This window comes from Primulina huaijiensis, chromosome 3 (genome assembly GCF_012295235.1).
Source record: "Primulina huaijiensis isolate GDHJ02 chromosome 3, ASM1229523v2, whole genome shotgun sequence".
Taxonomy (NCBI): Eukaryota; Viridiplantae; Streptophyta; class Magnoliopsida; order Lamiales; family Gesneriaceae; genus Primulina; species Primulina huaijiensis.
In genome coordinates this window covers 9,822,940-9,836,976 of record NC_133308.1, presented here as the reverse complement: position 1 = coordinate 9,836,976, position 14,037 = coordinate 9,822,940, and the positions used below count along the sequence as shown (strand labels likewise).

General features: G+C 35.4%; 2 protein-coding genes across 3 annotated transcripts in view; one reads left to right on the top strand and one right to left on the bottom strand.

Moving 5' to 3' along the window:
* Positions 1–10,034, top strand: part of LOC140973497 (ribonuclease E/G-like protein, chloroplastic) — a 26,338-nt gene extending 16,304 nt beyond the window's left edge. Inside the window, exons 2-6 of one of the 2 annotated variants that reach the window (XR_012174638.1) lie at positions 6,821–6,893; positions 7,427–7,536; positions 7,706–7,770; positions 8,264–8,386; positions 8,706–9,537. Coding sequence is in view for 1 of the 2 variants with exons in the window: in XM_073436356.1 (XP_073292457.1) it covers positions 6,881–6,893; positions 7,427–7,536; positions 8,264–8,386; positions 8,706–8,777 (318 nt within the window). In the remaining variant the exon portion in view is untranslated. Of the gene's footprint in view, positions 1–6,820; positions 6,894–7,426; positions 7,537–7,705; positions 7,771–8,263; positions 8,387–8,705; positions 9,538–9,558 lie in introns of those variants that run through there. The other variant, XM_073436356.1, reaches the window with a different exon arrangement.
* LOC140973496 (uncharacterized) lies at positions 9,799–13,768 on the bottom strand. The gene is made up of 2 exons (XM_073436355.1): positions 10,630–13,768; positions 9,799–10,352 (listed from the first exon to the last, which is right to left on the bottom strand). Exons 1-2 carry the CDS (start codon positions 13,589–13,591, stop codon positions 9,994–9,996), a joined length of 3,321 nt encoding a protein of 1,106 aa, XP_073292456.1. The 5' UTR covers positions 13,592–13,768; the 3' UTR covers positions 9,799–9,993.
* Positions 13,769–14,037: the final 269 nt, after the last annotated feature.

Genomic DNA, 14,037 nt, shown 5'->3' with positions numbered 1-14,037 from the left:
TTTCAATAAGATTTTCATCTTCACTTTCATCTCCTTTGTCATGTGGTTGCTTACAAAGATTAAAAACATTAAGCTCCAAGGTCATGTTACCAAATGACAACTTCATTATTCCATTCCTGCAATTTATAAGAGCATTAGAAGTTGCTAAAAATGGACGACCCAAAATTACAGGAATTGCATTACAAGCTTCGATAGGTTGTGTATCTAAAACTATGAAATCGACAGGATATACAAAGTTATCAACTTGGACCAACACGTCTTCTACCATACCTCTTGGCACTTTAACAGATCTATCGGCAAGTAAAAGTGTTACCGAAGTAGATTTTAACTCACCTAGATTGAGTTCTTGATAAACTGAATATGGAAGTAAATTCACACTAGCTCCAAGATCAAGCAAGGCTTTTTTAATCTTTCGTTCTCCAATAATACATGAAATAGTAGGACAACCAGGGTCTTTGTATTTCAAATTATTATTATTTTAAATAATTGCACTTACTTGTTCGGCTAAAAATGCTTTCTTTTTCACATTCAATTTTCTTTTCACGGTGCACAAGTCTTTCAAAATTTGGCATATGATGGTACCTGCTTTATTGCATCTAATAAAGGAATATTAACTTTTACTTGTTTAAAAATATCATATTTATCAGAATTCAAATTTGATTTTTTTGTATTTTTCAATGCATGAGGGAATGGTGGTGGCACTATCTGTTGATCTTCTTCTTCGCAAGTTATGGGTTCCACTTCCTTACCCTTTGGAGTTGATTTATCTTCATTTTCACAAGGTTCAAGAATGGATTTTTCCACTACCTTACCACTTCGAAGGGTAATAACAGATTTTACCTGATCCATCGGTTGAGTTCCAGAAGTTCCGGTTTGTGAATGATGATCCTTGGGATTATGATGTGGTTGTGAAGGAAACTTACCTTTTTCATGAACATTAAGTGCAGATGCAAATTTAGCAAGAGTATCTTTCAAATCTGTCATGGTTTGAGCAGTTTGAGTATTGATAGACTCTTGCTTTGTAATGAAAGAATTCAATATATCTTCCAAGTTCCTTTTAGGTGGAGGAACATAAGGTGCATAATTTTGAAAATTTTGTTGATTTTGGAAATGTGGTTGTGAAAATTGTGCAGCATTATCATTCCTCCAACTAAAATTTGGATGATTTCGCCAACCTGGATTGTAATTTTGAGAAAATGGTTCAAAATTTGGCCTTTTGAAATTGTTCAAAACATTGGCTTGTTCATGGAGACATTCTTTAAAAGAGGGCAAAGTGGGACAATCTTTTGTAGAATGATCACTTGTATCACAGATGTGACACGCAATTTCTTGAATAGATTTTAATTGACCATTCTTTTTCAATTCAAGTGCTTCAACTTTTCTTGCCAAAGAGGTAAATCTAGCTTGCAGATCATGTTCATCTTTGAGGGTATACATACCTCCACAAGATGTGGGAGATTGAATCTTGTTTGATGGTTCGATTGTACTTATAGTGTCCCAATTTTGAGCATTTTCAGCTAATGAATCGAGATACTCAATTGCCTCGTTTGGATCTTTATCTTCAAATGTTCCATTACACATAAATTCAACAATTTGCCTATCTTTAGGTGTTAAGCCTTCATAAAATTGAGAAACAACTCTCCAAATTTCAAAACCATGATGTGGACAAAGATTAAGCAATTCTTTATATCTATCCCAACACTGATAAAAAGTTTCTCCTTGTTTTTGAGTGAAAGTGATGATTTGCCTGTTGAAAAAATTTGTTCTATGAGATGAAAAAAACTTTTTCAAAAATTGTTGTTGCAATTCATCCCAAGTTCGAATGGATCCCGATCTACGATTTGTTAGCCAAGTTTTAGCTTTATCTTTTAAAGAAAAAGGAAAAAACTTAAGTCGAATGGTGTTCATGCTACATTTTAGATCATTATATGTGTTGCACACTTCTTCAAATTCTCGTAAATGCATGTATGGATTTTCAGAATCTAAGCCATGAAAGTTGGGTAAAAGTTGGATAATACTAGGCTTAAAATTGAAATGAGATGCATCAGGGGGAAAAACTAGACATGAAGGTGCATTAGTACGTGTAGGATTCATGTGACTTCTAAGTGTTCTTCGCCTATCATGATCATGTTGAGATTGAATTTCATCTTCATTTTCCTGGATGGGTTCTTCCGCCATGTTTTGTAAAAATAAAGGGTTATTTCGAATTAGTCGACCACTAAGTGTACGTGACCAAATAATGCTAATGCAAGTGCAAAAAAAAAAAAGAAAAACACAAAAACAATAAAAAATTCAAAGAAAGAAAATTAAATAGACTTGAAATTAAATTATACTTCCCCGGCAACGGCGCCAAAAACTTGTTGTGACTTTGATTGTTGCACTCCCAATAGCAGGTTGTCCGCAAGTAGTATAATTCGGTGAGTCTGATATCGTATCCACAGGGAAGCTACGGTAATTACAAGTCCACTAAATGTCTTTTTGTTTTTGTTTTTCTTTTAATTGTTTGAATCTTTAATTGGTAATTTTTAATTGTTCAAATTTTAATTTAAGTAGCTGAGATTAGAGGATTTACTCTTGATATTTTAATAAAGTTAACATTAATGAACATTATTGAAATCCACTTAATAAAATGGTTCCAATATATTAAATAATCATATTTATATTATGTTATATACTATTTTCTTATAAGTATAAAATATATACCAAAACTTATAAATGTTGTCAAGTATATTTATTGTGCTATATATATTTGTAAACACTAAATAAAGGTTCCCACTTTAAATGGTTGGTAAAACCAAACTAACATTTAAATGGTACCAAGAAACTAAATAATATGATGATATATTGATATATAATAAATCAAGGCATCCACTTTAAATGGTTCGTAAAACCAAACAAACATATAAATGGTACCAAGAATTTAGTGTAACATATGGCAACAATAAATCAAAACTCCCACTTATAAGTAGGTTATAAAAATGTTTAAAGAAATAAATATAACATAAACAATAAATAATGATTAAATAATATAAAACATAGATTATTACCTTTTAATAACCTTATTATCATACCAAGATCTTCACCTTTTCATCTCAACCTTGGGAAGTTAGCTACTCATTATTCAAAGTATAAAACTTTGAATATGAAATTAACATGCTAATTATTTTTAAATGATGAAATAAAGGAAAAATAAAGAGAGAAATATTATGAACTCAAAGATTTGTTCATAGAATGAAGGATATCTCAATTCATTACAATGCAATCCTATTTATAGCCAAATTTGGGGAGACAACCACAAATAAAATATTATTTTTTACACATAAGTCTTCATTGGTGTTCCAAGAAATTATATTTTAATACACATCACTTTTGAAAATCTTCCCATCCAATTTTGCTTCTCCACATAAAATAAAACATGTGGATAATTGAGTTGTTTGAATTGTGGTATTTTATTTTAACCATTTGACCAAGTAATTTGAGAGATATGGTCAAAATACTAGAGCATGGTAAAACTGCCACTCCTTTGGTAACTTTGTTTGTTGCTTAATTTGATCCCAATTGTGAGAAGATTTTTATCTCATGCTTGTCACCAATATTGTAGATATTATCATCAATTTTCTACAGGTCCAAGAATCATCTTAATCCCATTTGGAACGTCAAGTTTATTCTTGTTTTATCGAACCTGTAAAAATAGTAAAAATTTATAATTACACAACAACTTATTTTTTTATACAATTTATTATAAAACATATAATATTTAAACATTTAATAAAACAAAAACTATAAATTTATATTATAAAACATTTAATTAATGTACAATTTTTATATTTATCAGAACGTGAGGATCTGCAGTAGCGGTTCCTGCCAACTGGTTCTGCTAAACCATATTTATCAATGCAGGCTTCAGCTCGAAATTGTTTGCATTTATTGTCTAGAGCAATTCCAGAATAATGTGTGTTGATCTCTGGTTTGAAGTGATCTCTGATGGGTATAGCTTCTGGCGGGTTACGTCTAGCGTCCTCTCTATTTTCGGCCATTGCTTTGATCTCTTCTCTTCTCCTTTTTCTTAATCTACTTGCAGTTCTTTCGATCTCAGGATCAAAGATAAGCAAGTCAAGACTTTGTAATCTTCGCATGCACTGTCAAACAGAGAAAATGAACAAATCAGTGATTATTATAATAAAACAAAAATAACTCTAAATTAAAATCTAGACTGATTGGTAACCACACTGATATAAATTTAAATTTGACACTCCTCGGAAACGGCGCCAAAAACTTGTTGCGTATTTTCCGCTCGCAAGAGCACGGTTGTCAAGTTTTAATAAAAGAGACTTTACTATCGTTCCCACGAGGAGTGTATAAATAAAAGTATATCCGTGCTTGTAATTACAATAGTCGCGACTTTATCTAGAATAATCAATAAAAGGTTTGGTCTGCTTAAAACGAATTAACTGAAAATTAATAGGAGTCGAAGAATCGAATTTATGCAAATATCAGTGAGAAAAAATATCTAAAAGAGTGATTTCACTTAGTTTCCATGATAACTATTATCGGTTGCCTTTATATTCATGAATTCCAGTCATTTAATGGCCAAAAATACTTAATTAGTTTATTCCTCCTTTCCCAAGTGACGAATAAAGTGTATTATTCAAACTTCGATTCAAACATTCCTAATAAAAATCTAAGTTTAGATGATATATGCAAACGATGTTCTTATCTAAGCCCCGCTAACGTTATACGCCTTCCGAACAGTATAAACATTTAACTATGTGTCTCTAATGATCCATAATTCTAGTCCCTCTCCCGAGTTGTAGAATTAATCAGATAACAATCAATTTATGACCAGTAAATTGAAATCGAATAAAAACTAGAAAACACAATTAAACCAAAAGGAATTCAATCATATATGAAACTGAGTCAAAATTATCGTGTCAACAAAACTACTCATCCTCTAGAATTGAAAAGTTAGTGCATAATGAAATTTAAACAAAAACAAAGCATGTTTGAAGATTTAGAAATCTCGATACAAGAATTAAAAAGGGGCGAAAGATTAGATAACAAATCAGAAGTGGCGTATTTGTCCCCAGATTTGTCGTTGCGATCATTCCTGGCGTTCCAGATACTCTTCTCGTGTATCTTCTGCGTCTCTCCTTGATTTCTCTCCAAAAAGCAGCTCTCCCTGGTTCTGAAACCCTATTCTCCTTTATATATTTTGTTCGAGCCCGTGAGTTGAAAGCCCAATTATTGATTCTCCCAGGCACTGCGCCTAGGCGCCCGTCAAGTTCAGAGGTAGCGCCGCGGAGCTTGTGCATTAGAGCCTAGGCGCTTGCGATTCGGCAGTGATGGCACTGCGGTGCCTGTTGTTCACATATTATGGAGCTGCGGCGCTTGTTTTCCTCCTCAAACCCTTGGCGCTACGACGCTTCTTCCTTGGAGCTTGTGCATCAACAGTTCGTCATCAAAAACACCTCGAATCGCCCTCAATCATCCGATAGTTGTTCATCTCCTGCACGACACAAAAACAACAAATACCACTCATAATTATGTTTGAAACTAACAAAATTCAAATGGATTCTCATATAAATTACGTGCAATTCTTGCACTTATCAATAATATTTATAATAATTTTCGTATCCTAACCGTATCGTGTCTTATATTTTCAAAATTTGTCATATCGCCGTATCCGATACGATACTCGTACCCGTGCCATGCGACGTAGCTTATCATTACTTTTCTTCTCTCTGTCGTGTGATTTCTTCTCATCCTTCTTTCCCACAATTGAAATAAGCATTGTCATTCTCTTCAGAGTTCTTCTCGTAATGTTGCATCCGGCCAGAATTGTGAAACTTTCCTTGGTTCTTTCTCAAGAATTTTCCAAATTTTTTCACAAACAATGACATAGTATCATTGCTTATATGTTCGGCAGACCTTTCTGATGATGATACTGGTTCGACAGAGGCTGCAGCTAAAGCCTTAGTCACCTTGGAAGTTGATTCTTCACCTATTCTTGTTTTTAGTTCAAATTCATTGGCTTTTAAATCTGCAAATAGATTCTAATTTTTTAAATCCTTGGATTCTGTCATGACAGTTGTCTTGACAGCCACTCTCGGCAGAGCCCTCATCACCTTGAGTGCTACTTCCATCTTGGAATAAACTTTGTCGAGGACCAATATTCCATATTTTGAATATAACGGCCATTAGTTTCCGAACAGTCGATTTCCAAATTTTCGCCATTAAATGGTCCGCCATTTGCATCTATTTCTGAATTAATGACTCATATAAATCACAAAGTATCACACATCTTGATATGCCATTAAACGAAACTTGAATAACTCCATGGCCCTGTTTTATAAGAATATAATCTTGATATGATTAGGAATATTAATTTCACCAATATATTTGTTTGTTCCGTAATTACTTCCTGTCATTCTCCCTGAGGTAGAGCACATAAATTTCTAAACAAGACCAAGGTTAAATAATGAACTCATTGAGGGTGCGTTGGCAAGAAAGTTATCTTTTATTAACTGTTTTTTGTCAATGTATGATAGTGGAGATGAAAGTTTAGCAAAAAGTTCCTATGCAACTGTTTATTTTTATTTTTATCAAATTGGACATGCTTACACCACTGATGCACTTCATCAGACATTCATATTTTACCACTTTCTTGTTCTGTATATGATGCTATATTGCACACTTCCACACATTAATGTTTATTTGTTTAATCTAACTGCACAGTCGGAGTTCCTTTTGATGTTGTTTTCACATAACTATATTTTGCATGATTTTCGACATTTAAGTTGGGTGTGCTTTATGATTGCAGATTGCTAGAGAATTAAGGTTGAGAGATGTTGGTGGAATAATTGTGGTAGATTTCATTGATATGATGGATGATTGTAAGTATACACATTCTCTATTTTCTTGGTTCACTCAATGTATGACGCACCATGTTGAGATATTGTAGTAGAACAAAATTTTTATTTAATTTAGAATTTGTGTTAGTTATCTACTGCAAAAAAAAAAAAAAAAAATTCTCTAGTTGCAAGGCCATTGTAAAACCTGGCATGAGGTATTTTTCTAATTTTCCCATGTTAATTACATTCTAATGATTCTCTTGTCAAGCACAAGAACGTATTCAAAAACTCAATTATTCATTCACTCTTCTCAGTCCCATTCCCATTCCCATTCCCAGATATTTGTCTTCTGAGATAGTCTTCTCTTCCGATTTTTTTCTTCTAAATCCAAGTCCTTTTCACATGCCTCAAAATTTAACTGGCATTGTTTGAAATGGGACTATAGGAAATATTTGTCAGTGCAAAATGGAAATAATTTGTGATCACTCTAGATGGAATTTCAGATGTAAATTTGAAAAGGAAAGTTTAGATTTGCATTTATCCATTTTCGTTCTAACATAATATCTATTTTACAGCGAATAAACGACTCATATATGAAGAAGTTAAGGCTGTCGAGAGGGACCAATCAACTGTGAATGTTTCTGAATCATCTAGGCATGGACTTATGGAAATAACCCGAAAACGTGTATGATATGTTAATCAATTGTTTTCCTTCTAATATATTTCTTTCGTGATTTTTATGAAAACATGATTGAAGAGTTACCTTTCTGCTATTAGCATTTTGGTGCAGACAAGAGAATGAACTAATTGAATTTTGATATTTATTAGAGGATTGTTGTTCTTGCCTTTTGCAGTGAATTCTAAATATATGGGTTACTTTTCTTTCTTTTGGGATACATACCACAACCATATACATTATGTAAGTACCTTACCTTGTGCCATATACGAAACTAAAATTACTGATCAGATATGGACTTTCCCTAACTTTTCTACTGGTGTTGTTTTGTTCGTTGTTTTTCTAATCTAAACCGCCTTAATTAAGCTAAACCTAGTAATGAAAGACAATTTGGGGTAGTAAATGAAAACAAGTCATTCACATGTTTTACCTTTTTTCATCAATACTAGATTGAGCCCCAAAAACTGTTCTTTGTTGTTACATCTGTACTATATGGGGAATATCCTGTAGGTCCGATCTGTAATTTTTATGGCAAATTTGGTCATCTCTCTTGTGCCTGTGTAGGTTAGTCTTAGTCCAACAATCGGTATTTGGTTTGTATATATTGAGATTTTCTGAAACCAAATCACTTGGTTGGCATCTCATTAAAGAAAAAACACTTGTTACGAGATGCAGAAACATGGATTTCAGAATCTCTGACTGCAAAGTGGAAATCACTTATAATTATACTCAACAGGTACGACCTTGCGTGACATTCATGATCAGTACTGAACCATGTGCCTGCTGTCATGCAACTGGGAGAGTGGAAGCTTTGGAAACTTCATTTTCCAAAATCGAACATGAAATCTGCCGGCTCCTGGTGAGTAATTTTCTTTGAAAGCTGGGTTATTACTTATTAGAATGATGTTTCTGATATTTCCGGAAAATTACTGTATTTCGGGAATCACTTTTTCCATGCCCTTTGAGGTACGTGTAGGATTTTATTTTTTTCCCTCCGTGCATGCTTTATAGTTCCTATTTTCTTCAAATAACAGTCTGCTTTGTTACAGTGACATGCGTTACTCGGCTATCCATTTGGTTATTCAGTTATCCATTTGTGGCATCTTTAGTTTATAATCTTACTCATTTTTTTCTTTATTTTATAAACCTTTAAGTTTTCTACGTTTTCCTTTGATCAGTCTATTATGCACCAAAAAGCTGACCCGGAAAACGCTAAATCTTGGCCGCGATTCATGCATCTTAAGGGTTGACCGACATATGTGTAACTATTTGACGTCGGGAAAGAGGACAAGACTTGCAGTTTTGAGTAGTTCTTTAAAAGTTTGGATACTCCTGAAGGTATTGAAATTATTTTCAGAGTCTCTGGAACTGCTGTCAGCATGTATTTATAATTTTGTTCACCTTAATTGGAAAGATAAAACTAAGTTCACCGCTTCACTTATGTGTTTAAAATGTCTGTGTTCAATTCGGTATTCTGCTTATTAGAAAAATCAAAATTGCATGCTTCTTGTAATTTCTCTAACTTTTTTGAGTAGGGTAGGATACTATGTCGTAAGTTTTCAAGTGTAATTCATTTTAATTACTCATTTTACCCAGTAGAAGTCATAATCAAGTTAAGAACACATTTCTCCAGGAGTGAGTTAATTTATAAATTGCATTTTATATATGTTTTATAGAATCCATCTGATGACATCTCAAAAGATCTGAATGACGCTAAAATGATCAATAGGGATTCCCATTTCCTTGTTTTCCGTTATCCTGATGGCAAGTACAACAGGATAAGCTTTTATCTTTTATCTTTTTTGTTTCCTGATAAAAGTTATTTTTCTGCTATGAGAAATGCACGTATTTAGCATGGATCAGATGGTGCATCCCTTTTCAGATGTCTCTTTTAAAAAGTTTTAATATATTATACTCTGAAACTATCTCAAAGAAATGCTGAATGACACCCGGTGCGCTGATTCGTTTCAAATGGATCAATTTTTGCTTTCTGCTTTGAGAATTTTATTGTTGCGCGAATTTGTTCATCAGGTTGCTAGGGGTCTTACCCAGGGGACATTTGAGCTAAAACTTTTGACAGATCACAGCCTCTAGAAGCTTCGATGATTACACGGATATCTTTAAAGTTCTGATTTAGTTAACATTAAGTTTTCACCTCTTGTAGTCTTGCGTGAAGCGATTAAATGTAAAATAATGGCATTTTAAGGGGAGACAGATCCTGAAACTGTTAACCACAGTTCAGTGTGGAAAATCAAAAATCAGACGAAAATATCGATTGAACAAATAAAGGAAGAACGAGAACAGGTACTCGAGTACATTCCTACAAACTACATATGTATAAATAACCATTGGTCATTTTCACCGAGCATACACCTGTCAAACTACTATCTAGTTAAAGAGCTTACAGTTACAAAATATGATGGTTCACGGTCAGTGATAAACACTGAAAAATACCAAAAGGGTTCATCAGAGCTCGTGTTTGCTTCTGCAATTGGATTTGCAATTGGCTAGTGATAGTTGCTTCACAACTTCTCTCATACATGGTCTCCGGCTTGCCTCCTTTTCGGTACATCTTAAGCCTAATAAAAGTATGAACTTTACTTGCTGCTGTATATTTGAATCCAAGAATCCATCCAACAGGTCTGAATCTACAATCTTCTCTATATCTTCCGTTGTGTTCCACATGGATCTTACCCACTCCACAATATCCATTTCCCCCCCAAATGATGGATCTAAAACCTTCTTTCTGGTTATCAGTTCCAACAAAACGACCCCGTAAGCATAGACATCAGACTCCTTGCTACTTTTGGTGGAGAAGGCCATTTCTGTAAAAAAAATCACATCAAATATTAGAATCGTGGTTCTCATGGATATGTTTGTAGCTTATCAGTTACTGAAATACCCCGCCAAACATCACATTATTAGATTTTTTTTGATAGCTTTATGATACTACACAAAGAACTCCTCTCACAAGTTGCGGTGATCAATTTAATGCAGGGGCCTGTTATCCAGTGTTGGACTTGTGCAGGCTCGTGGTTCTAAGTCGTGACGGATACTATAGCAAATAAAGTAATGGAATGATAAAGAATAACAAAATTTAACCTGGAGCCATATAGCCAGTGGTTCCCTGGATCACGCTCGATGTAGTTGAAGCAACAGACTGATCCAAGAGCTTGGCAATGCCAAAATCTGAGATATGAGGCTCCATATCTGCATCCAGTAAAATGTTCATCGGTTTGATATCTCGGTGGATGATGGCAGGATCACAGTCGAAATGGAGATACGATAGTCCATGGGCAGTGCCAAGGGCGATCTTGTATCGAATGTTCCACTCCAGCAACGGTGGAGGACTTGTTTCATGCAAAACATCGTGAAGACTTCCATTTTTCATGTAACTGTACAAGATTAACCCGTACTCCTGTCTCAACCAAAAATCTTCGAGTCTAACAAGATTACGATGTCTCACCTTCCCGATTGTCTCTATTTCTCTAACAATGCTGGTATTTTTCCCCTTGAACCCCAAAAATCCAAGCTTCTTCACAGCATACGCTTTATCAGGACCCAGTGTCACCTTGAATACTGTTCCATTTGCTCCCCTCCCAATAATATATGTATCTTTGAGGTTCTCTGTGGCTTCCAAAATTTGATTCAGCAGTGAGGAAGCACCTTCTTTGGCGGAGACTGGCAAATTCTGTTCCTTAGCTTTGTGCTGCAAACACACGTAAGAAATTCCAGAAACCAGAATCAATGCCAAGAGGAACGATACTGAAAGTACCATCGCGATATCAACTTTCCTGAGGCCACCTCGTCTACTCGATTTCAGCTGACAAGATTTGATGGGGACAGTGCTGTTTCCTACGCAATTGAATTCACGTTCAGGATGACAACTGAAACAGAGGTTTGGGTTGCCCGCAAAAGATGACGGAGTTGTGACAATAAATTTCAACATTGTAGGTGGCACCGGACCGGTGAAAAAATTGTGGGAAACATTGACCTCAAGCAAAGAATGGAGTTCACCAAGGGCGTCGATGCTTCCAGACAGATTATTAAAACATAAATCTAATTGTTCCAGTAGTGTTAATTTTCCCAGTTCCATAGGAACATGACCAGTCATTCCATTATAGCTCAAATTCAAATATCTAAGGCTTTGAGCATCATTTTCCAAACCAATGTTAGGACTAATGGTCCCACCTAATAAGTTTGCGCCAAGATGCAAATACGAAAGCTTCTTAAGATGAAACAAAAATTCTGGAATTCCCCCAGTGAATCGGTTCTCGCTAAGATCCAAGTTGGTTAGTTCCGTAAGGCTTCTTAGGCTGAGGGGAATCATGCCATTTAACTGATTATGCCTAACATCAAGGCTTGACAATTTATAACAACCAGATAAAGATGATGGAAGCAAACCTTCAAAAGCATTGTAAGACAGATTTAATGCCTCTAGATGCACAAGGCTTCCTAGCTGAGAGGGCATACGACCTGTGAATTTATTGATGGATAAATCTATTGAGGTTAAGTTTTTGAGGTTACCTAAGCTTGAGGGTATTGATCCACTTAAACTGTTATTGCTAAAATCCATGAATAGAATGTTTGGATTCTCAACGAACTCGGGGAGGATACCTGTAAGCTTATTCTGTTTGAGTATTAATCTGGCCAAAGTAATGCAACTTCCTATATCAGAAGGGATACTTCCTTGAAAATGATTCTGACCCAATAAAAGCTTCCTCAGATGCTTGTTGATGCAAAGGTTTGGAGGAATAGGGCCGGTGAAGTAGTTTCTGGTGAAGTCCAAGAGAGTCAAGTTACTATTAATTCCAAGTCCTTGAGGTAAAGCTCCAGTAAACTGATTGTCAAACAAGGAAACGTTTCTCAACTGCTTCAACTCGACGATTTCTTCTGGTATCTCACCGGTAAGATTATTCTGATACACAATAAGATTCTGAAGACTTTGAATCTTCCACACACTGATAGGGATCCGTCCACTCAAATGATTGGTATAAAGCATGAGTGTGTGAAGCTCGTTTAACATTCCTAATTCACTTGGAATCATACCCTCGAGACGGTTTCCATACAACTGCAAGTCATTCAAGACCTTGCATTTACTTAATTCAGGCGGTATTGCTCCAGATAACTGGTTAGCAGACAAATAAAGCAGCCTCAGCTCAGTTAGTTGACCCAGAGAAGAAGGGACAGGTCCGGTTAGGCCACAATTAACAGCAGCAAGACTTGTCAAACTGCTGTAATTGCCCAAGACTGGTGGAACACGTCCACTGAATGGATTGTTTGATAAGACCAGAACCTGCAATTCTTTGAAACTACCCATACCCAATGGAATCATGTCCTTCAAATTGTTATCGCTCACATCTAAATACACAAGAACCTCGAGAAAGTTCAAACTATAGGGCAGTGAACCTTCTAGCAAATTATCATTTAGGTAGAGATCTTTCAAAGAGCTGCAGTTCCCTATGGATGAAGGGATAGTTCCAGATAACTGATTGGATCCCAGATACAGAAATTCAAGCTTACTCGTGTTCCCAACATTGTCCGGGATCGAACCACTCAGCATGTTGTTACTGAGGTAAACCGCATTCAAGAATGGACTTTGAAACAAGGCTTTAGGAATTGGGCCGGTGAGAGAATTTAAAAAAAAACTTAAATACTTCAATCTCGGCAAATTCCCCACACTTTCTGGGATTTCACCAGAAAAGCTGTTGCCAGATAGATCTAAATATTCAAGAAAACTACAGTTGCCTATCTCCTGAGGAATTGAACCCAAGAAATCATTGTTACTTGCATCAATTGCTCTCAAGCTGTTTAAATGAGCCACTTCTGGCCCCAGTTGTCCTGAAATCCCCAAGCTAGACAGGTTCAATCCAACAACAGAGCTGCGGCGATTACAATGCACCCCAAACCATGAGCAAGGAGTGGAATCAGAAGAATTCCAGGTGAGTTTAATGGATGGAGGCACTGATTTCCAGTGCCTTACCAATGACAACAAGGATGTAGAATCCAAACTCATGGCACAAGTACAGAACAAGAAAAGCATAGAAAAACAGACCCATTTCATGTTAACTAAGCTGAAGTGCGAAAACACAAACCCGGAATCAATGTGTGAAAATAGAGAAAAACAGCTTGGAATTAACTGGGAGAGAGAGGTGACAAGACCAAATGTTGAAAGTCGGTTGACGCTTTTCAGGTTCAGCGTGTGAACGCTGACACTACCGTTGAGAATTTTTAGTGCTGTCTTTCTTTATAACTAATTAATGAAGGAACACGCAGATTCCATTTCAGGATTTTTTTTAATTTTTGAATTATTTTGTTGGTGGTGATAAGCATCAATCATATTTATTATTAATTTTTAATAAAATATTACCATATTTAGCTAGTAATCGTGGTGTTGCCAAGCCAAAAATGCCATCCACCCTATCAAATTCTTTCGTTGTTTGAATGAATGAGTTATAGTTTTCAATCTACTTTCCCACATTTTATCCTACTAGCATGAAGTACCATGTA